Here is a 25,054-nt window from a genome sequence, read left to right on the forward strand (position 1 = left end):
AGCTTTAATTTTCTGGCAGCTCAGCGTAGCGTCCTGCCCCTTTTTTTCAATTTTTTGCAATCGACCTTGATGCAATTTAGGGAAAGCTGTTGGAGGATGAGGTGGCTCGTGGGGGTAACCATAGAAACAATTTTTTTCCTTGTTTCCGTTTTCGTCTCGTGGCTTCGAAAGCAGCACGTGCACGCATCATTCGCGTGCTCATTCGCGTGCGACCCAGGTCAATTTCGAGAGCATATTGCCAAGAGATTCGTTATTTAATGAATACTAATCGATATATTCTATCAAGAAAGAAAAGGGAAGCAAATTTGTTTTCAAAATAAAGTGTTGGTAAACAGTAAAAATGGAAAAGTATAATACATCTCTTGCTGTTGCTAAAGTAGACGTTGTAAATGAACGAATCGACCAACATATGTGCCAGTTCTTCCACACTGAGGTTCTGAAAAAGCTCAGCCAAGATGGTCAAACAGAAGGTGAAACTCATTTTGTACACTTAATAAAACAGGGTGTTGATGTTGTTGCTTTTAAACCATTAGAAATGCTTTTGCCATCTGCACTCAACAATCTCAAGGAGCAAAAGGCTTTCATTTTTCAGCTTTCTGATGGGATGGGCATGAATATTAAGTCTTCCAGGTATTTCATTCATGATGCAATGGATTTCATTCTTCTTTTCTTATATCTTTCGCAATTTATTTTAAGGAATACAAATATTGTGTTAACGAAGAAGCCAGATGCTGTTAGAAGTCAGTTTAATTTTCTACAACTGGCCCATGCTTCAACAGTTCTTCTTGCTGAAGATGCAAAAAATGTCTGTCTTGAAAATGAAAATCCTCAAGGAGTACGGTATGACAAAACCAATAGAGGAAAACCCTCTGACCGTAAGTGTATAATTTATATACAGATCAATATATATATCATTATAAATCATCTTCTTTTCAGATTTTTTGCCTTTGAATATGAACAGAAGTGCCGGGCGTTTAAACATATCTGATAACCCACCTTACATACCGCTCTTTGGCGAGAGCGCTGCCTGTGTGCATCACCGCCGAAGTCTACCAATTTTTCCATATCGTCAAGAGATTCTGTGGCAGTTAGAGCGCCAACAAGTAGTTGTCATTGCCGGTGACATAGGCTGTGGCAAAACAACTCAAGTTCCACAGTACATCCTGGAAAACGCCTACGAAAAATCAGTCCCTTGCCGGATTGTCAGCATTCAGCCACGTCGTCTCTCTGTCCATGCTGCACTTGATCGTGTCATAGTAGAACGAGGCATGCTTAAGCAAAACATTCATCGAAGGTGTTGTATTCTCATGTTCTGTTTTTGTACATGTGTTGATAATTAACAGGTGTAACCGGGGAAAGATTGGTGGGGCATCAAACACGACTTGAATCAAAAGGCACGGCTAATTGCCCCCTAATATTTTGCACGACTGGAGTGTTTCTTCGTTCGCTTATTGAAAGCGATTGTTGTCTTAAGGGGATAACGCACGTTATAATTGATCAGGTCCACGAGCGTGATCGGTTCACTGACCTCCTGTTGGGTGTATTTCGCCTGAGGTTGTCTCAGTACCCTGATTTGCGACTTATCCTTCTATCGGCAAACATGGCGCCCCACGCACTGGCAAACTACTTTCACCAGGAAAAGATAATCAAAATTCCAGTCCCTTCTCATCCGGTATCAGAACTTTTCCTGGAAGACATTCTCACCTGCACAAAATTTTTGTCTAAGCAAAGAATCCTAGTTGGGGCTGGAGGGGTGCAAGATGAATTGACCATGGGTCCAGCAACCGCTTTTGATGAACTTATCACTGAGGTCTGTCCTTACTGTAACTTCTTTTCGTTATTTTGGCTTAATCTGTTATTATTTCATGTAGGCGTGGTTCAATGGTTCCGACTTGATTTTTTTGCACATTTTGAAACTCGTACGAGATGGTGCCATGCCCATCGACTACCAGCACTCCCAGACCGGCATCACGCTGCTGATGGCAAGCGCAAATCATGGAAAACTAGATATTGTTAAGATGGCTATCTCCTTGGGGGCCAATCCTACCCTTCAAGTCAAAGGCATGACGCCATATGACTTAGCCAACGAATTTGCCCGCCCGGAAGTGGCCGATTTGCTTTTGTCATACAGCCAAGTCTTCACCAATGAAGTGGGCAACAACATTAATATGCAGGAGCCTTCATCTTTGAATCAAAATTCTCCTGATGATGTTCTGAAGAGCTTTTACGCAAAGTACAGTCAAGACCACGCCAACTTGGATCTTATCGTTGAAGTGCTTAACTTCGTTTTGGGTTACTCCCAACCTGGAGCTGTTCTTGTTTTATTGCCAGCTTATAGTGAGGTGGTAGAACTGAGAGACATGATTATTGCCAGCACTTCATCGCTTAAAAACAAGTTGGAAGTGCACACCTTACATGGACACTTACCGCCAACAGATTTCAAGAAAATATTCTTGCCCGCTGCAGCAGACAAACGCAAAGTCATATTGGCAACAAACATTGCCGAGACCAGTATTAGCTTTGACGATGTTATTTGCGTTATTGATTCGGGACTTTTCCGTGACAGGGAGAACGATGTAGTGTTCACCAACCCCAAAAAGACCCAGTGGATATCAAAGGTAGCTCCATTTGAACATACTTAAATTATCTTAGTTACTAATACGAATTGGACGCTTTAGGCTTCTGCAGCACAGCGTGTCATGCACGTCCGCAATGGTGGAATTGTCTTTCACCTGTATCCACGTTCGAGATTGGATGGTCTGCAAGAGTATCCAGTGCCAGAAATAACTCGTGATTCCTTGATTGACGTATGTCTATTTGCCCGCTTGGTTATTCCCGAAGATATGCGGTTGCCTCAGTTCTTTTGCAGCTTGCCCGATGGTCCCCCAACTACCGCTGTCCATCAGGCTATAGAAATTCTCGAGTCGATAGATGCTTTCGACATCCAAAGCAAGGTGGTTGTAAGCCAATCACAGAGTCATCATAGTTCTAAAACTGTTCCTTTCTCTTTTGCAGGTTACTGATGTTGGCTTACATCTGATTGACTTGTCAGTTGAGCCTAGATTGGGGAAAATGTTGCTTGTAGCTGTTGGGCTCAGGTGCCTCGATCCAGTGCTAACAATTATCTGTTGCTTAGGTAATTTTAATATAATTATGATACAGTTATAGGTTCTCGAATAATGTTTGTTTATGTGTTATTAGCCAGAGATGATCCGTTCATAACACCCGCCTCCCCCGACGAACGTAAGATAGCGATTATGCGGAGGTATGACCTGGCACCGGATTTTCTGAGCGATCATCTGGCGTTATTGAGAGCTTATCACCTGTGGGAGAAGGCTAATGATGAAGGTCGTAAGCGTCAGGTAAATTTAAAAAAGATGTTTAATTTTCACTTAAGCTAATCACTGTGCCAATCTGTTTCAGGTCTGTCAAGAAAATTACCTTTCGGTCGCCAATATTCGAGCTGATCTTTTTGCTGCGGGTTCTTCTAGTCGGCGAATTGCGTGCTAGTGGATATATTCGAGGTCGGGGCTGCGCTGACATACGCAACCTCAATATTCATTCGGAAAGTTGGACGGCCATTAAGGCAGCATTGACTTCGGGTCTGTATCCCAACCTAGCGCGTTATTCACCGGTAGATGGCGGAATCATAACTCAAAACGAAACACGATCGCAGTTTCATTTTACTTCTACGCTTCTGGTGCAAGAAGGCCGAAATAATGGCTTGGGTTTTATTGCAACTCCTTCAATAGAAAGCCTGCCACCTGTCAATCCGGTTTGTGTACTTATTTTTGTTTTGTTTCGTTTGGTTGATTTCGAAATTGCTTCCACTTAATTTTACATTATAATTTCAGTTGGCCCAGAAACATTCATCAAAACTAGCTGCCTCCGCCTTGGCCAGCCCGTGGGTAATTTTTGAAGATCAGCAAAGAGCGGGGCAGTTCACCGTACTTCGTTGTTGCAGTGTAATTACACCCATCACAGCCCTTCTTTTCGCTGGTCATTTGGGTTCCCCTATTCACACTGTGCAGCTCAACCAGGTGATTCCCCTATTTTAATCAGTATCCTATCATAAATTCATGATCTTTATCTCTTTTAAGAACGACTATCAGGAGATACTCAATAATTTGGGGGAAAGCGACGATGACTCGGATGACATAGATGACGATGAAATGCGGAAAATTTGTCAAGATTTGAATTTTCAACACATCGCCGAGGATATCATAGGCCTCAGTAGGGTCACAAAGAAAAACAGAGTACTAGCAAGACCACGGAAACATTTTGTCATATTGAAAATCGATGAATTTATTGGATTCCTCGTCGACGCTTATGTGGCGCAGCTTATCATGCAGATTCGAAAAAAATTCCAGGTAGTTTCATTTTATTGCTCTTTTGAATTTTTGTAATTGGGTGTTTTGTATTCCAAGACCGTTCTGGTCAAATGTATAAGAGAACCAGGAAGAAATTGCACCATTGGGGAAGACAGCGTACTGCGTACCGTGCTAAGTTTGCTCTCGTCGGAAGAAATGGCTATGCGCCTTCCTCAACCATCTGGGGTTGGACGACGCCCCACTAACGTCTCTGCCGACTCCATGCTGGTTACTCCAGAGCTCAGACCAGAAGATCTGTATCCAATCAGGCGATACATGACCTACACTCCTCCGCCCAAAGGCTATTCTTACGAAAGCAAAGAATGCAACAACAGCAACATGATGTCATCTATTAGTTCAGCTGCATCTAGAAACCGGATTAAGCCAAGCCGACTGAACAAAACTGATTTTCGGGAGATGTTCCCGAATCCTAAATCTGTACAAACCATGAATTTAAGCTACCAAGGGATACCCAGCGTTCTGCCAAACGTCACCCCTGTTGGTGGTCGCCCTATCTGCAAGTCTTATAGTTATAGCTTCTCTGACGACCACTAAACATCGTTCACATTTACCTCGCGTCATAGATCCGTTTTCCTGTTCGAAGCCAAATCTTGTCAAGATTTTCGGTTGTCCCCATGTTTATCTTACCTCTTTGAATTTTTTCTAGGGTTCATGGTTAATGTTCCAAGTTGATTGAAACTGCAATACCCTGCATCCGGTTTTATCGCATTTGTCCTGCTTTTAAGTATCCAGTTCCCTTCGTGTGCAAGTACCCGATGTAGTACTGTAGGAAAATGGTATGTTCATTTTTTTTTATTATTATTTTAAGGAGTAGTTTGGAATTTGGTAAAGTTATTTACCATTTGTTCCGTCATTGTTTTCACTGCCCTTCCAGCAATCAATGGAAGCCCATCCCCGTTAACCTACTATAGCATGCTCTTGTCCCTGATTCCCTACGTTCCTTTTGTTGTCGTCAGTTTAAACATTTGACTTTTTGACTGGCGATTTTCAATAATCAGGAAATAAATATGTGTTTTTTTGAAAGGCTGGTTCTTTTAGGTTCCATGCATGCACCAACAATTATGGCTTTTCAAAAATTTCAACGAAACAAACCGTCAAATTACCGAAAAGCTTCATAATAGGATACAATGGTTCATATTATCAAAATATTAATGAAAATTTGTACAGGTGATGCCGTAATCATCCAAAACATTCAACGGGGGCAGTCAAACCTAGAGGATGATAGCGGACTAGGAAATCCATTGGGGGAGTGGGAGCTCCCGTCGCGAGAAACAAGTGTTCGCTGAAAAACAAAGAGAACAAAGTGACCATCCGTTTGATTCACAACGTTTACGAATTAAGTTCGAAAATGTTGAAATCTTACTGAACGGGCTTTTCTTAGTCCCCAATTTTCTTCTTGCAGCTTGAAAATCATTTGTTTTGCTACTTCCTTCTCCCGGTTGGCCAGCAATCGGTTCTGTCGCTCTACGGCTAAGTCTGCTTCGACTGCTTTCATCTGTAATGGGCAATATCCATGTTAATGCTTAGTAGAAAGTTTTCGCAGTCGGAATTTTTAGTACTTGCATAGCCATGTCCTCCAAATTTTGCCGTAAAATGCTTCGTTCTTTCTCGCTCTCCTCATTTGACTCCTTCAGCATTTGCATTAATAATCTGGCTTGTTGAGTTTGTTTTTTGTTTTGACGAATCCATCGCGTCAATGTCAACAGCATCTGTTTGTAACGAAAGATAAGAATTCTAGGCTGAATTCAATCCCTTTCTGTTGAACCGAAATTCCCCGTTTTATATTGATACTTAAGATTGCAAAGCTAAACGTGATGTAATTTAATCCTACATCAAGCTAATCCCGTTATTCACATTTTTCAGTTTATTGTAAGGTTTAGAATGTAACTGATAATTCACGAAATTTTGCCTACAGTATTCATGGCTTGTCGCATGCGGATGTTATCTTCCATTAGGATTCTCAGCGATTGGTGCTGAACACCAGAGCAGCAATTAGGAACCGGAGGAGTCACTTCTACGCTGCTAGTGGGTGTCAGACCCAATTCTTCGCCTTTTTTCGACATCAACAAATCTAGAATTCCTTCCTTCTCCATTCCACCTTCAGTCGCGGTTAACAGAAACTGACGCCACATCAGTCTTTATGACAGCTTGCGAAATGCCGAGCCTCGTGCCTCTGATGCTTCCTAGAAATTTAATTTCAAACAAGGCCCCGTAATGACGGTAATGCAACGGTTATTCTAATGCAACAATATTAATACTAAATCTTTCCACCTATTTCTAGAAATTCTCGTCTCGTTCACTAGGTAATTACCAATGGTCGTGGTGAAAGGCGTTTTATGGGTGCACCTATTTAGGCATTCTGCTACGACAGCTTATAGAAACAGTCGCTTTAAAAGGAACAAGAAGTGTGATGGCATTGGGTTTGAGTCCTAGATTCATTCGTAAATCTGTGAGCTTTCTTTTTTTCTTTTTTTTTTTTTTTTTGTTACTGGTTTTTGGTTTTGAACTACAACTTCGCTGGCTGTTGGGATTTTCAATGATACAAATTATTATGCTACCATAAAATCAACCAGTGACAAAAAAAAATTTTATAGCGTATTTTTTATCCGATTAGCCGTGTGCGCTACAGTAAGACTTTTTTTAAAGAAGAAAAATTGTAGAAACCTGCAATAGTTGAAATCTCTGAAGATTCGTAGTACACAGTTGCCCCGAGGAGATGTTCTAGCGGATTTGGATCCAGTATTTTACCATTAGAAAATGGTAATAATCCGGTGATAGCAGCGCTGGAAACTCAGTGTGTTACAGGGTCCGCCAAATCCAAGACTGGTAGACAGTTTCTGTGAAAAGCAACGCTATTATACAACAAGCGTTTTCTATACTATTGCCATCTGCAGGCAAAAGTTGAAAACTTCCAAGTGTGAATCCGTCATGCACGCTTTCCTAAACAGGTCTACAATTGAGCCCTAAATTTTTGAATTCTTAGAAATAAAAATAATTTAACCTTTAGCTTCAGTTTCAAACTCTAGCATTGTGTTGCCACGGCGCAAATGGTGAGACGAAATGATACAGTACCGGTAAGCAATTTCAATCGAGCGGGTAATATACGAACATTCTTTATGCATGAGCGCACCTGGCCTTTTGCAGTTAGAGCAGTTCTATCAAAGGGAAATTCCCGTGCCCCTTTCCTTTTTTTAGGGGAATACCAGAAAGAAGGAAACTCAAGGCCGATCGACCCATTTGGTATTGAAAAAGTTTGTGTAGACTACTTTTGGGGCCGTGTGCTTTCTTCTTTGAAATAATTATTACTGTCCTTATTAGCTACTCCGAATCCCAAAAAAATGTTTGCCATCTCACCCAGAGCACATGAATTTATTCCATTAACGAACGGTATTTCCCCTCCACGTTTTGCACGTATTTACCATACTTGATTGATATTACCCTATTGCTTCTATCCGATAACCATTTGTGCCTTTGGTCGATTTCACCCTCTCTGACGGAAAGGCACTTTTCCTTATGACGCACGGAGTTTAATCTTACCGCCTGCTATCACAATTGATAAGATATGATACATATTCTGGCCATGTAATGACTGTGAAAATATGTTGGAGCAGTCGAATCTATCCGTGAAGAAGCTTTGGGCGTTTCTAGGTCTATGTACATATTGTTAAACAAAAATTTTTCTCTCTAAAAACTAATACGAATTAGGTTTTCAAAATGGGCATTCTAGTTAAAAATAAATTTCTTGTTAAAAGAGGCATGTTCATATTAGCAGGCGTGTTCAGTGCCCTCGGTATAATATTTAGCAGTATTGCGATGGGAACTGATTACTGGATCGTCTCTGAAGGCAGCCGTAAGATTTCTCTTGTATATGTTTTGTTTTTTAAAATCTGTGTCAGCTACTAAAAATGTCCACTTCTTTATTTTCAGAAAATACAAGTGGATCAGGATCGACAGACTTATCTTTTGAAAGTAATATAAAAATTAATTACGGACTTTTTAATGGTCGAAAAACAACGAAAGGACAGCTGGATCTTGCCCCAGTTCCCTATAGTTTGACAGGTTTCGAAATGTTCAATATTCTTACCTTATCCAGTTGCATTTAGTGTTTCGTGTAACTAACTTAACGATGATCTCTCTAGTTTTTTGTCCTGGTGGGGAGGGTGTTTGTCTAGTAAGCTGTGGAACAACAGAGGTTGAACAAAAACAGGAATTTGATTATCTGAGGTTCGGTGAAACGGCATACAGATGCCAGAGAACTACAAAAGTGTTAAAGACAAGCAGGTTTGACTGAATTTCGGGACACCCCTTCAGTGGCACACATTTAGATTAACATGAGGTCTAAATTTTCCTATTTACCAGATCCCGTCTTGTGCAACTGGCAAGCGACATTTCTGTTAAAGAAACCGCTCGCTCGGTACCTGTAAGAGGAAACGATCAATTCATGGACTACGGGCTGTGGGTCACCACCCTGATATTCTTATCGCTCATGCTTTCCTTCCAAGTAATTTCAGCCGGTTTATGCTTCTTTAACACGGTAACCATCCCCATCGAGATGTTGGTAGGACCAATGGGCATTTATTTAGCCAACGGTGTTGTAGGTAATTGTTCGTCTCATCAAAAGTGTTTTGAGAGTTAACCGGTTGTACGGATTTGGAAGTTTACTTTTCTTTTTGTTTTGATTGTTTTCAGGTTTGACTGGGTTGATCACTTTGTCTCTATGGGGAGATCTGTTTTCCTCGAAACTTTCGTCGGAATTGGCTATCCAGGAGACGATATTAGATATCTATCTCATGAGCTCATCTAATCTTGGTTATTCGTATTGGTCCGTACATGTATGTCGTCTTTTGACGGAAATTGCGATATACATTCGTTTTTTTTTTTACTGTTTTACAGGTTTGTACTTTGCTCTCTGATATTTGCTATCGCTTCTTCCGTCTGCATTCGGTTCCGTAACTCTCTAAGAAAGTTCAGCAACCAGAACGTCGTCGGTGTTGAAAGCTCAACTCCCGGCGGCATGTTATACTAAATAGTTGTGCAGTTCTTATTAACACAACTTTACACAACCACTTTTAATTTTCTCGTCACTAAGCACAATTTCTTATCACCATCACTAATCACACTTTTCTGAATAAAATGATTTTGTTGTCGAAATTTAATAACAATAAACCGACATGCATTTCCAAAAGAAAGAAAAGTTTAAAAAGTTAGGAAAATATCACAAGTTGCCAAAACAAAAATGTCTGAGGTGCCTAGAGGTTATACGCCTCTTGTTTTTTGTCTCTTTCGACTCAAGCTGAAACTTTCTCCTTTGATCACTAGATGGCGATTAAGTGTTTTTGTTATCAATGTGTTTTTTCTACCAGACTGCGCACAGGAAAGTTAAATTAGCTTAAACTTGAAAGAAAACAATTTTATAGAGTTTCAACTAGCAAACTTGTACAAAGGAAACCAGAAACCGATTATAAAAATTCAAATGTTATGATTTTTAATTTGGTAACACCAAATAAGACAGGTCTGTTTTTATTGACACGTGCAAATCCTTCAGTTGAAGGCCATATTCTTCAGATTACCTTCAAATCTACACGTATTTGAGAAATGGGGTCTCCAGATTCTTCATCGTCGAGAGCTTTCAGGTTACCGGACTGTTGGAAAGATGATGTCCGCATGACTGCTCTTTTCGCCCTACCTAGAAATGAATCTCTCAATCCACATGATTGGGCTGGAAAATACAAGTTCTGGAAAGAGTTAATTCTAGAATGGGCTACACTAAATCAAATACTTGTATTTGATGTGGAAGATATTAAAAAAGTGTTTGTCAGGAATGGAAAATTTCCTGCATCGCTAAACAGGGTTCTGGAAGACATGAAAAAGTAGGTAACTGTTTGCAAAATTGATGCTTAGATGAATTATTTTGTCTGCACTGCATTACTATTTTTTTTTCTCTAGAAATGGTGATATTGTCACCAAGGATCAATATTCTTATCAAACAGATCAGTCTTCATCATGGGCAAGATGGGGGATCAGCCTCATTACATCATCTGTTGCCTGGTCATGGAACAAGGTTATGACTTCTCTCACCGAAACTGAGGAAACTATCCCAAAATATGTGGTTCCTAGTGTGCTAAAGGTGAAATATATTATGTGTGGGAAATTAAAAATATTAATATATACTTGTTTCTCAAACAGAAAATGTGCGAAAAAATTCTCCAGCTACCTATTGCTTCATCAGAAGAAATAATGGAAGTTGAAGAACTTACAGATTTACATCCTGAAGTATTTGGCAATGATGAAGAAACTCAGTTAATCTTGAATCATCTCCAAAATTTGGGTAAGGTAGCCATCGAGGCTTCCTCGGATCAAACCATGATCAAGTTTATCATTCCAACGATAAAAACAAAGCAATCGCAGCTAAATAATTCTGGTTGGAGCGTATCTCCTGCTAAACAGAAGGAGAAAACTATTGAAATAACTGAAGTTGATCGCAGTCTAGCTACTCTTAAACGAACGGAAAAGTTGCTCAACGACGAAATTGAAAGTATGGAAATGGAAATGAAGACACTAGAACAGACGGCGCGTGCACGACTGAAAAAGAGGGTTCCCGTGGAGCTGTAAGAAAAATTTTAAGTTCTCAGAAATATCTTTATTATACATTTTGTTCCCTGTCGTTATTCAGGCTAAAGCTGCACTGTATCGCCGCAAACAATTACAAGCTGTCTTTGAAAAACGTAATCAAGCACTGTCAAATATCCAGACTATGAAACTTCAACTAGGTCAAGCCAAAACGGATTCTAAGGTAAAATTAATTTTGTTTGCTTTGTTGTCAATGCATAGCTGGTAATGTTAGTATAACCATGATTTGTATCTTCATTCAGGTTATGGAGGCCTACAAAATTGGTCTTTCGGCATTGAAAAATTCTTTTGGTGATCCTTCAATGAACGAAGAAAAAATTCAAGACACACTTTTCGAACTGGAAACTGTCTTGGAACAACACCGTGATATAGAAAATATCATGTCTCAGAGTCTTGTCCAAGAAGAAAACGAATCTGATCTAGAAGAGGAACTTAAAAACATTATGGCTGAAGCTAATTCCCAATCTGCCCTTGAAGAGGAACTCTTCTTACCGTCCGTTCCTTCTGAGAGTCCAACCAAAGAGGCAACTCCAGCTCAAGCTGTACGACCTGTCGTCGCTCCGTGATATTTAAAATTTGTGAATTGAATCGGATTGATATAATATTTTCGTGGGAAAAGGCGGGTGGGGAGTGGGTTGAGGTTGTTCGTCTAACCTCTAGGTTTGTACGGATATTAATAAACTTACCCGCGGTGTTTGCGAAGTTTCGGATAGTACAACTGTACAACGCATTAAAAAAATAAAGCAATGTGCAGTGCCACGAGTAGTGCAAGTGTCCTGGAGGCCCGGTGGACCTTGAGTTTTAGCTATTTTGGTTGAAAAATAGAAATAAGAAGCTGGATGGCTTTCATGAGAATAGACGACTTGCGTTAGATTGGGACGCGACTGAAGACTTTTTGAAAAATTCTCAATTCCGCGAAAACTCGAAATTTCCCGATAGGGATTCTTGCGAAACTGCATGTCTCACTAGTCACATCGACCAACCCTAATGGTTTTCTGAGATTTCTCCCGATAGATGGCGGCAAAAGAGTACTGCATTTATACGTTTTACCACCTTCCGAGTTAGGACATGGACAGTGGTATCGTGTTGTAAAGCAGATAACGGAGCAGTCCTTTACGGAACGCTGTTTGATCCATTTTTTATAGACAACTCTTATCGCTAGCTGTTCGTTTATGTAGCAAATCAATAGCAAACTAGCACTGCCATCTAACGTTAAAAAACGACATTAATTGTTGTTGGGAAAACCTTGGTTAAAGGTTTTTTTACTGGATTTTAGAAATTGGTTGCACAACAGACCTATATTTTTTGAATTCTAATGTTTCTAATTGTAATTTAAATTGGAAATTGATTTAATTTAAAAAGAATTAGTATTTCCGGTGGCAACCCTGATATCAATAGTAAACAAATTTGCTATCCAGCCAAATATAGTATTGCAGACGATGATAATTTTAGATTTTCGTCTGCAATTTGTATCGATACTAACCAACAATAGTGAATTCTTTTCAACTTACGTAATAGTTACTAACTTGAACGGCGTAGTGGTATAAGACGATGCTCATGATAATAAGGACCCGTGTTCGATCCAGATAACCAATAAAATGTTTTTTGTTGTCTGCAAATTAGTATGGGAAAATGATGATTTGGCAGTCGTAATCGTTGATAATTTCAAGGTTTTTTATTTACTATTTTCTATTTCCTATCGAAATTTAAAGCACAGATGGTAGAACTTGAAGGCAACAGTTCTAATTTCTTCAATACACAGCATATAAAGTTTATAAACAAAGGAACAATAACAATGAACACATAAATTTAATGAGGCACCATATATTTCTGATAACAAAATAAAACTATAAACGTAATTATAAATATATATTGATATACAATACATAAAACTAACTTTGCAACATACTGTTTAGCCTTAAGTAAAGCAGACGATGATCAGTTCAGATTTGTGTTGTGCAATTTCTATTGATATTCGGTAACAAAATAATCGTTCTTTGCATAGCAACTCTTCATACCAAATCAATAGGGCTGTGGATGAAGACGGCATTCGCATGTATAAGGTTCGAAGTTCAAATTCACCTGTAGGTAAAAACTTTATTTTTAATTTTGTTTTGTAGGATTTTTTAACAGTACGCCATCTCTGTTGAATATCGTCAAAACTACTTGGAAAGTATCGATACAACGATATATTTAAAAATATCGACTATCTAACATTTATCTAAAAATATCGATAAATCGTTAAAAAGTCTAGATCATGGACAACGAAGTGGAAGACCACGAAGGGGCCAAAGGCTGAGAGGAAGGTAGCGATGCGCGTGAGATGCCGCATAGGCGCTGAGTCCGCTAAGATAATAATTTTTGGTTTCCCTGCTGATCCAATTTCACACACCGTAATTTTTAATTAAATCATGCACGTATCACTTTGGCATGCACATATAAATCTAAAAAAAAATATCAGCATATCGTGTGAATTATTTTATATTTTTAGTGGTTGGGTAACCTACTTTCATAAAATGTTTTAATTTTGTCCCCATTTCCCGAGAGAAAAAAATTTTTTTTTTCGAATTTTCGCGATAGGGAAAATGGGGAAAATAAAACATTTTTTATGAACGGTTATCCAACCACTAAAAATATGAAATAATTGACACGATATGCTGAATTTCCTTACATGTGCATATCAAAGAGATACCGTGCAGATTTAATTAAAAATTACGGTGTGTGAAGCATTGGATCAGAACCAAAATTATTATCTTAGCGGACTCAGCGCCACTATGCGGCATCTCACGCGCATTGCTACAGAGGGATATAGGCGTTAGCGGTCTTCCACTTCGTTGTCTATGGTCTAGATAGTCGCCAACACAAGTTAAGACGCCGTCTCAGAGACCTTGTTGTAGTTCGCAGACTGGTCATTTGATGATGCGTGTGAACAGTGGTAGTGCTTGGGTGCCTCAAGAGGGAATCGCAGAACATAGCCATAGAGCTAAAAGTCATAGAAGATTTTTAAATTGTTATTTGATTTTGTGTTGTTTCAGCAGTAGTATGTCCTTCAACAATCTGTTATGTCCAAACATGGAATGAGTCGCATGTGACTAAGTCAACCAAATGTGGCAACAACAATTAGTCAGCAATGGAATTAGTCAGTGAGAAACAACACATTCATTCCTGAGGATGGTTTTGAGTTTATCTATGCTTATTGTATGTTTAATTTTTATTGTTATTATTTAAAGATTTATATCTGAGGTTTTTCTTTATCATGATTGAAATTTGCCATGTTTTCAGGCCAACTGGAAGGATTCCTCTTTTTCACAGAACTTAACCATTTTCATGGTATACTTAACTGCTTGTCATCGATTGTACCATCATTTGAATGGTACAGATATTTGCCCATTATTTCTTTTAGTTTTGTTTGGATCCTAATGTCTCACTGTGTTTGCATTTCTCCAGGTATGGCCATACAGCAGTGTTAGATGCACTTAAATACACCAATCCCCAGAATATATCTAATGAAATTATTGAAATTTCGCACTCAGCAGAACGCACAAATGGTTGTAAAAAAAAAATTTGAAATGACAAACCAACAGTATTTTTGGTTTGGCTTAGCATGCAGCTCTATGACATGTTGATGTTAGCTAAATTGTTATTAATCATAGTGGTAGGTAGTATGAAATGAAATATCTTCTCTTGGATGTTTGTGTCTATGTATTTGTTTGAGATGACTATTGATGCAGGAAGCTTTTCCTGCTTCTTACGAAAAGGGACATTGGATGCCTTAATGTCTAATACCAACCAAGTGACATTGCAAAGATAGGTCAAATATATATTAATATAGATTACCCTCTGAGTGATGGTGACATGTGGTAAAAAGAGAGAGCAATATGAATATTTGCTGCATCATTTACTTCTATTATTTATATCTTCAAGGTATCTTACTGATTTCTTTTGGTTTTATTTGTGAAAGAATATCTTGAGCGGGAGAATTGGATCACAATTGACTAGATGTTTTACTATTTTAAATGAGTTTATCACAAAGAATTTTTGACTGATTCATTTTCTGTTTCTGTAATGTAGGTAGAATAATCGCAATGTCGTGGTAGTAATTCGCGAGAGATATGCCAATAGGGTTTCGCTGTTTTCAGTAAGTTGTATTAGCAAGAATGTTATACTGAAGCATACTTAATTTCTTTAATGTAGATTCGCAATCGTGATGGATTTGAAGAGGATATTGATGGAGTTTTGGTATAATAAAGAACATGTTCGTTGGAAGGGCACAGAAGAGTTCCGGATCCTTTTACTATCGCACATGTTATGGTATTTTTACAAAAATCATTGAAGTGCTTATTTGGAGCCCCTTGTATTCTGTGGCCCCGTTTCCCCCTTGACTTATATTGTTTTCTTTAACCCTTTAGTGCGTGTAAAACTAAAGGCTATAAGAAGAAGAATGATTCAAAAACTGTGGGAGAGAATCATCAAAGAATTATACTCGTATAGGTAATCCTTTCGGATTCGATTCCGCCGTTTGTGCTGCGCTTTTCCATAAAGCACTTCTACAGAGTGACGACTCGTCGCAAGTGCATGACATCCATATCGATAACGGTTTCCTGCGTAAAGACGAATAGGAACAGGTCGTCACTAGTTTACAGCAACTCGGGCTCAATCTTCGGGTAATTTGAGATACTTTTCTGGGCCTTTCAGAATCTTATAATTGGCCAAAGTTTGATACGAGATTAATTGATACGTCGTCCTGTCACATCTCAAATTCTATGGTTTATAATTCTTTTTCTTTAACAGAGTTCTTTTCCAGACAGTGGCTTCTCATTTCTATTGTTATACCAGTGATCAGATTTGATGTTTCGAATTGTTTTGGGTTGCTAAAGCAAGATTGACTTTTTACGATGGCACCAACGTGCATGGTCGCCAAACTTTGTCGTTGGGTCGGACTGTAAATCCGGAAGATAAACGCGAATTATTGGCGATATGTTTGTCAAAGTGAATAGATAGAACGGCTAACGATTTAAATGTCATTTGGGATAATCTACTGCTCGGATAAGGTATCAAACTTCTCTTTTTGCTGTTGCATATATTATATTGCCTAATATCATCTAATATCACTGTTATCACTGCATAGCTTTTATTAACCATAGTTTACTTTTACAACTATCAAAATCTTGAAAAAATGAGGAAATAGAAAAATTATAAATTTTTTTTATCGTGGCGAAACCGGTTGCTACAACAGCTGACATTTCCCGTCTATTTTCAAGACATCTAGGGGAGAAATAACTAACTCCGTAGAATTTTTATGGATACGTAAGCTGTCCCGTCAGCTGTTCTATTTCGCGTGGCTTCGGACAGAGGATGGCTGCTGAAACGAACGTCTTTTCTTGAATTTTACCACTGATTCCGTGTATTTTGAGTCGCATCTTGTGAATTCAATCAATGCAGAGTTGTTCAAGGTATTATGGCAAAAATTCATGTCAAAGTAACATCGTACCACTTATATTTAAAATTTTTGAAGGAGGAACATTGCTTGGTTAGAACGTTTTTCATCTCCGTTAGTCTGATATACCCATTTTGTTTCAAAGGTGATAGGTAAAAAGAGTAGTTCTTTATAATCTTTTTCTCTGTCCAATTCTCTTAGATTCTTGGAGGTGTCATCAGGTGATGTTAGAATTTATTGGTAATGGTTTACATTTTTTAAATCATGCTTACAGGTCTTTGAGGTGTACTTGATGTACTGTTGTTGCCGCAAAATCATTCAATGACTTGGTTCAATCTATGACTTGTTTTTTTTCTATAGTGGTCAACAGTTTTAATTTGCAGAGATCCTGGAGGCACCTGATGTGTTTCATTGGCATTGCAGTCACTCGGTGACAGAAGGGAATGCCACTAATGTTATGTTGTCAGTGTAAATAAAACATATCCAGTATCATTCTTGTGTTTGTAGAATTATTATACCTCATTCAATGGAAACAAAGGAGTTAAAGAAGGTAATGGTTAACTCCTTTTGTGATGCCACCATGTGAAGTTAGTTTCATTTTTTCCCTTTTTTTTGTCAAGTGATTGCACTTTAAAGTCAAATGGAACAAAGAAAACAATTTATTCAATGATGTTTCAACGACTGTGAAATGTATTGAAAAAAGTACTTGTGAGAAGGCTGGACTTAGAGTGAAATAGGGTTAGGAAAACAAATAATCTAAGTTTATCTTTGATTTGCATAAATCGAATAAGGTGAAATGAAATAAACACGAAGAATAAATTAAAATTGAAATTGTTTTTATTGTCCCACCTCCTCCCAACAATTCCACCACTATTTTATATAACAATAATACACAAACATACATACACTAAACTAAGTTAACCCGTTGGCTGCCAGGCCACGCAACCCGTAGGTTGCTTAAACTACAGTAACTAAACATCACGTCTTAAGGATCGCGAACAATGTGGGACTTGTCCGAAGACAAGTCCGGGCTGACACGGTGACGGAATCCATTACAGGGAATGCACACCCTCAGGAATCCGCCACCGCATCGACAAAGAGAAGTCCCTACTGGTGCATTGCCTAAGGCGCCTTGCGGCGAAGGCCATTGCGGCCGGTCCCTACAAGCTACAAAAAAAATGGGACGCAAACGGGGTGGCAGCCAACGGGTTAACTTAAACATAATAATGTAAAATAAAACAATACCAAAGTGAAGATCCACGGTGAATTCCCAACGTGAAGGGCGAAAGAGAAGCCGGCGACGAGGTGATGGCGTAGACAAAGACGACGAGACGGAGGTGAAGGCGAAGATGACTAAGACGACGAGACGGAGATGAAGGCGAGAGACAAAGACGAGAGAAGAAGGCGAAGACGACAAGACGACGAGACGGAGATGAAGGCGAAGACGACAAGAGACAGACGGAGATGAAGGCGAAGACGACTAAGACGACGAGACGGAGATGAAGGCGAAGACGACAAAAAAAAAAAGAGGGAGATGAAGGCGAAGACGACTAAGACGACGAGACGGAGATGAAGGCGAAGACGACTAAGACGACAGAGGAGATGAAGGCGAAGACGACTAAGACGACGAGACGGAGATGAAGGCGAAGACGACTAAAAGACGAACGACGAAAACGACGAAAGATGAAGGCGAAGACATCAACGAAGACAGCGATGAGGTGAAGTCGTAGACAACAACGACAGGAAGACGAAGAAAATGTAGTTCTAAAAAGGATTAAATGAGGCAAAAAAAGAAGTAAGTGATTTTGTGCGGAAAATGGCATTTGTCCGATAAAACGATGAAAAAGACAAAGAACTTACGCGTGTGGTCCACTGAGGGCGAAACTACCGAAATTGTCAAAACGGCAGTGTCGTACCGAAGAAAGATGAATATTTGAAGTCCTACCACAGAAGTTTTTGTTAAAACACCACAATGCTCCATAATATAGAAACTTAAAATACCAAAAAATGGAGATGTTGTTAAAGCCTATCCATGTGAGCTGGCTAAGTAACGGTGAGAAGAACAGCAGGATTAACAATGAAGATTTCCGTGTAGACAACAAAGATTTATTGAAAATGAGAAATCCAGATAATCCACCAAATTAAAATACCATGGAAAGGCAATGATGATGAATCTTATTCAATGTTGGCATTCAGCAGATTAAGAAGAGAGGAAGAGAAGCCTGTTTAGAGAAAATTGTTACAGATGTGTGTAGTGGAAGATAAGTTATGTTCTGAAATACCACAGAATTGAAGAGCTGAAGGGTTTGGATGATGGTTGGCTAATCAGAGAAACTTGGAAATCTGGATACCTGGGATGCTGAGGGTGGATGGTTAGCAACACAAAGTAGGTGAAGACTCTGTCATTGACTGACGAGAGAACACATCACTAAGCTTAAACAAAAGGCTTGAGGTCCATTAACAGTACTTGAACTGAATGGTGATCTTCATGTAAGAAATAGTGGCCTTCTCAAAGTGTCAGGATCTCTTGTGGTACATTGATAGCAGGAATGCAGGCTGCTGGTTCAGCAGCTGGCATAGCTAACAAGGCGAAACACCAACACAAACAAAAAGCAATCTATTTCAAGGGTTTCCTATTCAATATATACCCAACGATAGCAATACTGAATAGATAACAACATACCGTAAATTTTTTGCCGAACAATCCTTTGAAACACATAACAGCGTAACGTAACAAACACCCATTTAACTTGACACTCATAATCTTCATCATAAACGCACAAAAACGCCATCTAGAGTTTCTGCCTAGAACCAAAAATTATATTTTATTTTGAATGTTGAAATAAGTACAACACTTGCTTTAGAGTACTTGAATTTTGCTAATCTCTGATAGCTGAATTCCAATTTTAGGCATTACATCCTAGAAAATAGACTACTAGTTGCAGCACGAAACGGCTAAACATCTGTAGGTAAAACTGTCGTAGCTCGTAGGATCAGCCCGTAGTGTTAAAAGCAAGAAAAACACGGAATAATAGCTACCACACCCTAAAGAATGGAAGAAAAGTATTTGAAATTGTTAGAACATTACAGCTCATTTTTTACTTATTGCAGATGGTCACGAAAATTTTCCGGAAGTAGCCAATATCTCAGGAAATAATGATCCCATAACAAAACGAGTAGGATTTTCGTGATCCTTATTAAATTTGGGATGGGAATGATTTGTTTTGTTTTTTTGCCAAAAGTCAGATTTGACAAAAATCGCGATTTTTCATGAATGAGTTCAGGAAAAGTTTGCGATTTTTGACGATTTTGGGGTATTTTGAGTTGATACATGGAATCGACCCCAAATTTGACGAGGATCACGAAAATGTGTGAACCTTTTATCTGACAGACCAACAAATAAAGAGTTATTTGGCATTTTAAAACCGAAAGTAAAACCGGAAGTTGAAATTCCGGAAATCTAAAAAATGAACTTTGTTCTCCTTCAATTGGTTAACAAGAATTTTGATAATTGTAAAAGTAAACTATTGTTAATAAAAGCTATGCGGTGTCCTAAAAGTACAATTTCAGTTCTGACACCTAAATAGACTTGAATCGAAAAATCATATATTTAACACGATTAAACCACTTACTTACTTGGTATTTAGTGAAAACCTGCAACCAAAATATGATAGTACTGGTCAAAACAATGTTTTTGGCTCTACTAGTATCTGGCTGGATGCAGCTAGACCACGCAAGGTCCTTTCTATGGTTCGTTTGCTCCCGAGCTGCCCTGTATGCGTGAATAAAAATGTCACGAGGAATTACAGTTTTATACTTTTATTACCCTCCACTTATCCATGTATTGGTATTCTTCATCGATTAATCAACAAGTATCATCAATCAATCCCCTGAAAAGTTAAGAAGACCTCTGGGTTTTAAGAATAATAATATAACTAAATATAAATATATAACCAGGACCAGGAAACGGGTGACTTTCCAGTAATTCTGTGGACAGACCCAGCTCACGACCTAAGACCTTACTTCATCTTTATGGAAATCTGTTGGGAAAAATTGCGAAAAGAGTAAAGATCTTACTGGAATGCTACAACGCAATTACCTTTAAGAGGTTCTACTACACGACCGTAAATGCGACACTGACGAACCATTTAGGAATCGTTATGATGAGTCTTTATGGCATCAGCGCGCGAAGAAGCCATATGCGAAGCGGCCCCAATTGCCATGCGGACATTGGACCCCCCAACAGTAGCCCCGGAGGGTACCCCGACACCAGTCTCCCCGGACATTGAAATGTCCCCACCGTTTTTGCAGGGAAATAAATAACAAAATGTTGACTAAAAAACAGTACGGCGAAGAGGGCGATACTAGCCCCCTGGCAATAGAAGCGGGGGCCTTTGTACGAGTAGGCATACGACACCAGCCCCCTCTTAAATTTATCATTGAAGTACCAAGGGGGCCAGTGTCATAGCCATTGAATACAGATAAGCAAATAGACACTCAGCCCATAAAAAAAAAAAAAGGTTTGACTTTTTTTTTAAAAATAAATAAATAAAAATAATTGGATAAAGATTAACAAATCCTTGGTATCAGCAGGCCTATACGACATAAGATGAAGGGTATGGAATTCTGTCCAATCTAGAAAGAAAATCATAAAGTTTTTTTAAGGGAAGCCCTATCGACAAGTGGAAAATTTTTTTTAAAAAAATTTTAAACATTGTCTCTGGATATGTTCAAACAATAATTATTAAGCAGTTAAATTGTATGTGTTGTGGACAGACCCCATTCCATGAGCTAAATAAACCATGGATTACATAAATGCTTTCAAAATATTCAATGTTAAACATAGACCTCTTCTTATAAACTCTGGATTTGCTTCAGATTTACATCAGTCTTAACTACAAAGTTTATAGTCATTATCAGGAATGTTTCATGAGCAACACAGTTCCACTTCCACCTAACATACCCTAAAGAACAAGATTAATTGGTGCCAAAAACAAAAAGAGCAATCAAGCTTGTATTGCAATTTACTAGTAGAAAAGGATAAAATAATTTTATGGTACTTCAGTTTAAAAATTTCAGTCCTGCCACAAACTCCTATTTCTTAAAATCTATTTAACTTCTTGGTAAATTGATTTTGTAGTAGCCTCTTTCCATTTTACCCATAGTACCTTTTCCTGTTTTCTGTCTCAATATGTTGGGCTATTTCACCCTTGTCAATTAGATTTCCACCCACAGATCAATACTCAACATTCCACAGCCTTAGAACCTAACAATGCAAGACTATTAATAAAAAATACCTTTCGGGTTTAGTGTTTCTGTACAGGAGCAAGGTGATTAGTCCCTGAACAGGTAAGTCCCATACTAGTTTAATCACCAACGCAAAATTGAAGTCTTCTCTTAAATAACCTCACCACCGTATTTCTAACACGAAAAAAATAAGTGTCAAATAGATGCAAAATAAAAAAACCAAACAAAAAAACTTTGTATTACTAACCTTTAGGAAGACCTTTATTATCAATAATTCCTGGATGAATGAGAATATCTCATAAATCCTAGGAATACCGGCGTGGTTTGACTTTGACTCCTAGATGATGGACAAGCGATGGACCGGAAGACCGTGCATCATTGCCAAATCTTACAAAATATCGATGATTAATTGCTTTTCCCAGAGTCCCTATGTGGGGTCAGAGTCATAGAACCCGTCAAATTATGGGTTCTATGACTCTGGTGGGGTCTATGACTAATGACTCTGCTAGTCTGATTCTATTCTATGTAAGGAAAAGCAGTCAAAGAACGTTCTAGGACTCAGGATCATCAATTCCCTTCAATCGGATTTGGATCAATTAAATAAGCCACATTTACTCCGCGGGGACGGAATTCAGCGAATGCGTGAAGCTTGTCCCGTATCAATAATGTGTAAGAAAAAGGCTTGCTTTAAATGGATGATTTTGCGAAGCGATCAAAAATTTTCAGTGGCTCGTACACGCTCTTCACTTGTTAAAACACCTAAAGATTGTAAAAATGTTAGAAACTTTCAAACAAAGATTTTAAAAAATAGTAACAGGCAACCTCAGTTCTTCAATAGAGGTAAAAACTTCAAGACTTGCTGTTTGAAATTTACCCTTTGCCGTGACGTCAGCTTCGGCATCGTACTTAACTTCCTTAGGTATTTCGGAAAAATCACAGTTAAACAAATGTTGTGCTACAACTTGAATATGGGCTAATTTTATATGTTCAGGGCTTTCAATCTCTGGGCTGAGTCCTTGCTCACAGTTGTGTTGATCTATTAGAAGATTTTAAAATTTTAATAGATGATGAGACATACAGCACATCATCTAAAATTAACTAAGTAAAATACAAAGGACATTATTGAATACTGAGTTGCTAGAAATTCTGTCTGGAAAAACTAACAATGACACATGTAATAGTCAGTTGTTCTGCTTATGGCAATCAAACATTCAGGTTGAAATAACTGTCAACCATCCAATCCATGTCTGCCAATTTTCATATAAAAACCATTGTCCTTTGGTTGTTGCACAGATATAAGAAAACAAATAAAATGTGATTTCAATGGTGAGTTCTGTAATGTCAATATAAAGAATTTCAAAATTGCTCACACATATCCTTATCGTTTGAGCCAAAGGAATCTAGCTGATATTTAAAGCTCAACGTCTTCGTGAAAAAATACAGGCTTCTCAGTGGCATAACTCACTACCAAAGAATGATATCTATGCCAACACACCATATTTAAAAACATTCCAAATGCCTGAAGAAAAAAAAAATTAGCGATATATACACATTTAATGGGAAATAGTTGTAATGCCTAATCATATCTGTAAAAATTGCACACATTTCTTTGTGGTAAATACTACAAGGAAGAACTGCCTTCTTCAGCTTAGATTTTTAAAGAGAAAAAAAGTGAAGGATAGAAACAAAAATTTAATGAAACCCGGTAATCAAACCAAAAGCAACGCGATGCTCTCCATTAAATTATTTCCAATATTCCAAAGCGTGCTGCGATGCCTCATCAGATCAGGTTTTGGCCAAGCTACTTGCAAGAATTTTGAAAGATTCTAAGTAACAATGTAAATTCAGTATTGCATGAAGTAATTTACGGCAAATAACGAAGAAAGTTACTTCGAATACCAGGGAATCAGCAGAGAAATTTCAATTTCTGCAGACCTACGATTTCAATGCTATCCTCAATCGACGCCACGAGAAAATGAAACAAAACAGCTAGTGACTGGTGATGTGAAACTGCTTGTTGCTGTCACGGACGGCATAACAATCGATCGACAAATACAATATTTAGTCGACTCCTCCTTCTTTGAGGGCAAAGGTCTATTCAAATTCCTCTTGTGATTGTCAACTTCGACCGCTAGATGGCGACCTTCAAAACTTTGACAGAAAAAAGAACTTCAATAAATGGTATCAGCAGCATTGCGTTCAGCACCTGCAGCACCCAATGAAAACAACAACAAAAATTGTATCAAATGATTAACAGATTCGTGAACCCGGTTAAAACATCCTTAACAAAACAAAAACAACATTAGGAATTTAGAATATAGACACGAGACCTTGGCGATCACTGATGCTGTCTTTGTAAAGCCCCTCTAACGTCTAGGATTCGAGTTCATTAGGCGGTTTACCTCGGTTGTAGAAAAAACTTCACCGCGTCAGCTGACAAGCCGCCTGCCTATGCCATTTAGTGACAAAAACTACAATAAAACTTTAACATTTTGCTTCAGTTGCTTGCACGTTTCGAAACGAAAGTGAACAAGGTAGAAAATAGAAATGCAACGACTTTTCGAAAATTGGAAAATTATAACTTATCATAAAGTAACTGGAAATCTGTTAAATAGTTTTTAGCTTCTTTCTAACCTAATGCACGTCATCCTTTAGTTTGCACACCAACCAGCTTTCTTTAACAACCACAAAAGTCACAAAACTAATGTCCACAGAGAGTTGAACTCGGATCTCGACGTCCCGATCAGTCGAGACGCCTTCTCCAACTCACCCATCCGCCCCCCTCATATTACATAATTCACGGCACTGTGCACATTGTTTATTATACACGACCTTTCGGCTACTAGGAACTACTAAACAACATCTGTAGACGCCATCTAGAGACGTAAAAAACAAAAAGGCATACATGAAACCAGTTTTCCACGGTTTTCCATTCCTGCAACCTCCGTAACAAGAAAACACAAAAATGCTGAAAACGCCACTGTCGTTATCTCTTCTAAACGAAATTATCAATTTGGAGCGAAGACACATGAAAAACGATAAAAATGAAATCCACAAAATGTGTTCCGAAACACGTTGCGCGCGCCATCTGTTGGCAAAAGATTGCATGAAAAATGGAATCGCCGTTGGATCAACTAGACGGAATCCCTATCGGGAAATTAAGCAAAAGAGACCGTTGCTGAAGCATGTTAAGAAGCAAACGTGTCTGACGCCCAATTACCGTTAACTGATTCGTGTCACGATTGGCACGCCAATGCTCGTTTTTCGTCACCTGCTGTTAATGGACTAGCTCGTTAATTATCTGCCCTTCTCTCCTCCCTTGTTTTTCCTTTTTTCAACCCCCCCAGTT

The 25,054-nt window shown here is 38.6% G+C and overlaps 4 protein-coding genes and 3 long non-coding RNA genes across 27 annotated transcripts; 4 read left to right on the plus strand and 3 right to left on the minus strand.

Annotated features, from left to right (window-relative positions):
* The first annotated feature begins 101 nt into the window (after window positions 1-101).
* On the plus strand, window positions 102-5,414 carry LOC116931182 (3'-5' RNA helicase YTHDC2). Its single transcript, XM_032938699.2, is given in 14 exon segments — window positions 102-470; window positions 534-630; window positions 697-875; window positions 937-1,266; window positions 1,344-1,810; window positions 1,872-2,618; window positions 2,679-2,954; window positions 3,016-3,136; window positions 3,202-3,362; window positions 3,424-3,459; window positions 3,461-3,775; window positions 3,855-4,040; window positions 4,101-4,370; window positions 4,428-5,414. Coding segments are annotated over 14 exon segments (3,813 nt in total). The 5' UTR covers window positions 102-340; the 3' UTR covers window positions 4,926-5,414.
* LOC116931194 lies at window positions 5,402-8,597 on the minus strand. 6 transcript variants are annotated; one of them, XM_032938719.2, is made up of 6 exons: window positions 8,476-8,597; window positions 7,056-7,228; window positions 6,305-6,574; window positions 5,951-6,100; window positions 5,755-5,886; window positions 5,402-5,673 (listed from the first exon to the last, which is right to left on the minus strand). In XM_032938719.2, exons 3-6 carry the CDS (start codon window positions 6,521-6,523, stop codon window positions 5,584-5,586), a joined length of 591 nt encoding a protein of 196 aa, XP_032794610.2. In that variant the 5' UTR covers window positions 6,524-6,574; window positions 7,056-7,228; window positions 8,476-8,597; the 3' UTR covers window positions 5,402-5,583. The 6 variants fall into 6 exon arrangements, with proteins under 6 accessions (XP_032794610.2, XP_045035058.1, XP_045035057.1 ...); XM_045179123.1 differs by lacking the exon at window positions 8,476-8,597 and adding an exon at window positions 6,703-6,778 and having other exon boundaries at window positions 7,056-7,754; XM_045179122.1 differs by lacking the exon at window positions 8,476-8,597 and adding an exon at window positions 6,703-6,820 and having other exon boundaries at window positions 7,056-7,754.
* LOC116931191 lies at window positions 7,957-9,576 on the plus strand. Its single transcript, XM_032938709.2, has 6 exons — window positions 7,957-8,241; window positions 8,319-8,450; window positions 8,531-8,672; window positions 8,751-8,989; window positions 9,081-9,213; window positions 9,285-9,576. The coding sequence occupies exons 1-6, from the start codon at window positions 8,106-8,108 to the stop codon at window positions 9,415-9,417; spliced, it is 915 nt and encodes a 304-aa protein (XP_032794600.2). The 5' UTR covers window positions 7,957-8,105; the 3' UTR covers window positions 9,418-9,576.
* A 169-nt stretch (window positions 9,577-9,745) lies between these two features.
* On the plus strand, window positions 9,746-11,149 carry LOC116931190 (charged multivesicular body protein 7). The gene is made up of 4 exons (XM_032938707.2): window positions 9,746-10,261; window positions 10,338-10,518; window positions 10,578-10,999; window positions 11,065-11,149. Exons 1-4 carry the CDS (start codon window positions 9,987-9,989, stop codon window positions 11,147-11,149), a joined length of 963 nt encoding a protein of 320 aa, XP_032794598.2. The 5' UTR covers window positions 9,746-9,986.
* Window positions 11,150-14,637: 3,488 nt separating this feature from the next.
* LOC123475864 lies at window positions 14,638-16,950 on the plus strand. Of its 5 annotated transcripts, none has more exons than XR_006651377.1 (5): window positions 14,638-15,159; window positions 15,216-15,685; window positions 15,813-16,072; window positions 16,283-16,474; window positions 16,537-16,950. It is a non-coding gene; the product is annotated as an uncharacterized LOC123475864 (long non-coding RNA). The 5 variants fall into 5 exon arrangements; XR_006651378.1 differs by having other exon boundaries at window positions 15,216-15,332; window positions 15,431-16,072; XR_006651380.1 differs by having other exon boundaries at window positions 15,216-15,332; window positions 15,513-16,072.
* Window positions 16,951-18,138: 1,188 nt separating this feature from the next.
* Window positions 18,139-20,728, minus strand: LOC116921616. 5 transcript variants are annotated; one of them, XR_006651033.1, is made up of 11 exons: window positions 20,558-20,728; window positions 20,419-20,498; window positions 20,285-20,348; window positions 20,095-20,230; window positions 19,328-19,503; window positions 19,142-19,263; window positions 18,741-19,075; window positions 18,609-18,680; window positions 18,460-18,501; window positions 18,319-18,399; window positions 18,139-18,222 (listed from the first exon to the last, which is right to left on the minus strand). It is a non-coding gene; the product is annotated as an uncharacterized LOC116921616 (long non-coding RNA). The 5 variants fall into 5 exon arrangements; XR_006651032.1 differs by having other exon boundaries at window positions 20,285-20,498; XR_006651031.1 differs by having other exon boundaries at window positions 20,419-20,728.
* Window positions 20,729-20,976: 248 nt separating this feature from the next.
* LOC116931195 lies at window positions 20,977-24,419 on the minus strand. 8 transcript variants are annotated; one of them, XR_006651171.1, is made up of 8 exons: window positions 24,340-24,419; window positions 24,108-24,176; window positions 23,596-23,856; window positions 23,408-23,531; window positions 23,076-23,224; window positions 22,528-22,981; window positions 21,953-22,464; window positions 21,195-21,879 (listed from the first exon to the last, which is right to left on the minus strand). It is a non-coding gene; the product is annotated as an uncharacterized LOC116931195 (long non-coding RNA). The 8 variants fall into 8 exon arrangements; XR_006651172.1 differs by having other exon boundaries at window positions 24,108-24,154; window positions 24,340-24,400; XR_006651166.1 differs by lacking the exon at window positions 24,340-24,419 and adding an exon at window positions 20,977-21,093 and having other exon boundaries at window positions 21,756-21,879; window positions 23,596-24,332.
* Window positions 24,420-25,054: the final 635 nt, after the last annotated feature.

The sequence above is a fragment of the Daphnia magna genome, linkage group LG9 (assembly GCF_020631705.1).
Source record: "Daphnia magna isolate NIES linkage group LG9, ASM2063170v1.1, whole genome shotgun sequence".
In the NCBI taxonomy this organism is placed as follows: Eukaryota; Metazoa; Arthropoda; class Branchiopoda; order Diplostraca; family Daphniidae; genus Daphnia; species Daphnia magna.

Bases quoted from the DNA above. Each gene is read 5' to 3' on its own strand.
- LOC116931194 (XM_032938719.2), bottom strand. From the start codon at position 6,523: ATGTGGCGTCAGTTTCTGTTAACCGCGACTGAAGGTGGAATGGAGAAG. The intron at 6,101-6,304 runs GTAGGCAAAATT...CGTTACAAACAG, and splicing joins TGCGACAAGCCATGAATACT to ATGCTGTTGACATTGACGCG. The intron at 5,887-5,950 runs GTACTAAAAATT...TGCCCATTACAG, and splicing joins TGGAGGACATGGCTATGCAA to ATGAAAGCAGTCGAAGCAGA.
- LOC116931191 (XM_032938709.2), top strand. From the start codon at position 8,106: ATGGGCATTCTAGTTAAAAATAAATTTCTTGTTAAAAGAGGCATGTTC. The intron at 8,242-8,318 runs GTAAGATTTCTC...CTTTATTTTCAG, and splicing joins GATCGTCTCTGAAGGCAGCC to AAAATACAAGTGGATCAGGA. The intron at 8,673-8,750 runs GTTTGACTGAAT...CCTATTTACCAG, and splicing joins AAAGTGTTAAAGACAAGCAG to ATCCCGTCTTGTGCAACTGG.
- LOC116931190 (XM_032938707.2), top strand. From the start codon at position 9,987: ATGGGGTCTCCAGATTCTTCATCGTCGAGAGCTTTCAGGTTACCGGAC. The intron at 10,262-10,337 runs GTAGGTAACTGT...TTTTTTCTCTAG, and splicing joins GTTCTGGAAGACATGAAAAA to AAATGGTGATATTGTCACCA. The intron at 11,000-11,064 runs GTAAGAAAAATT...GTCGTTATTCAG, and splicing joins AAGAGGGTTCCCGTGGAGCT to GCTAAAGCTGCACTGTATCG.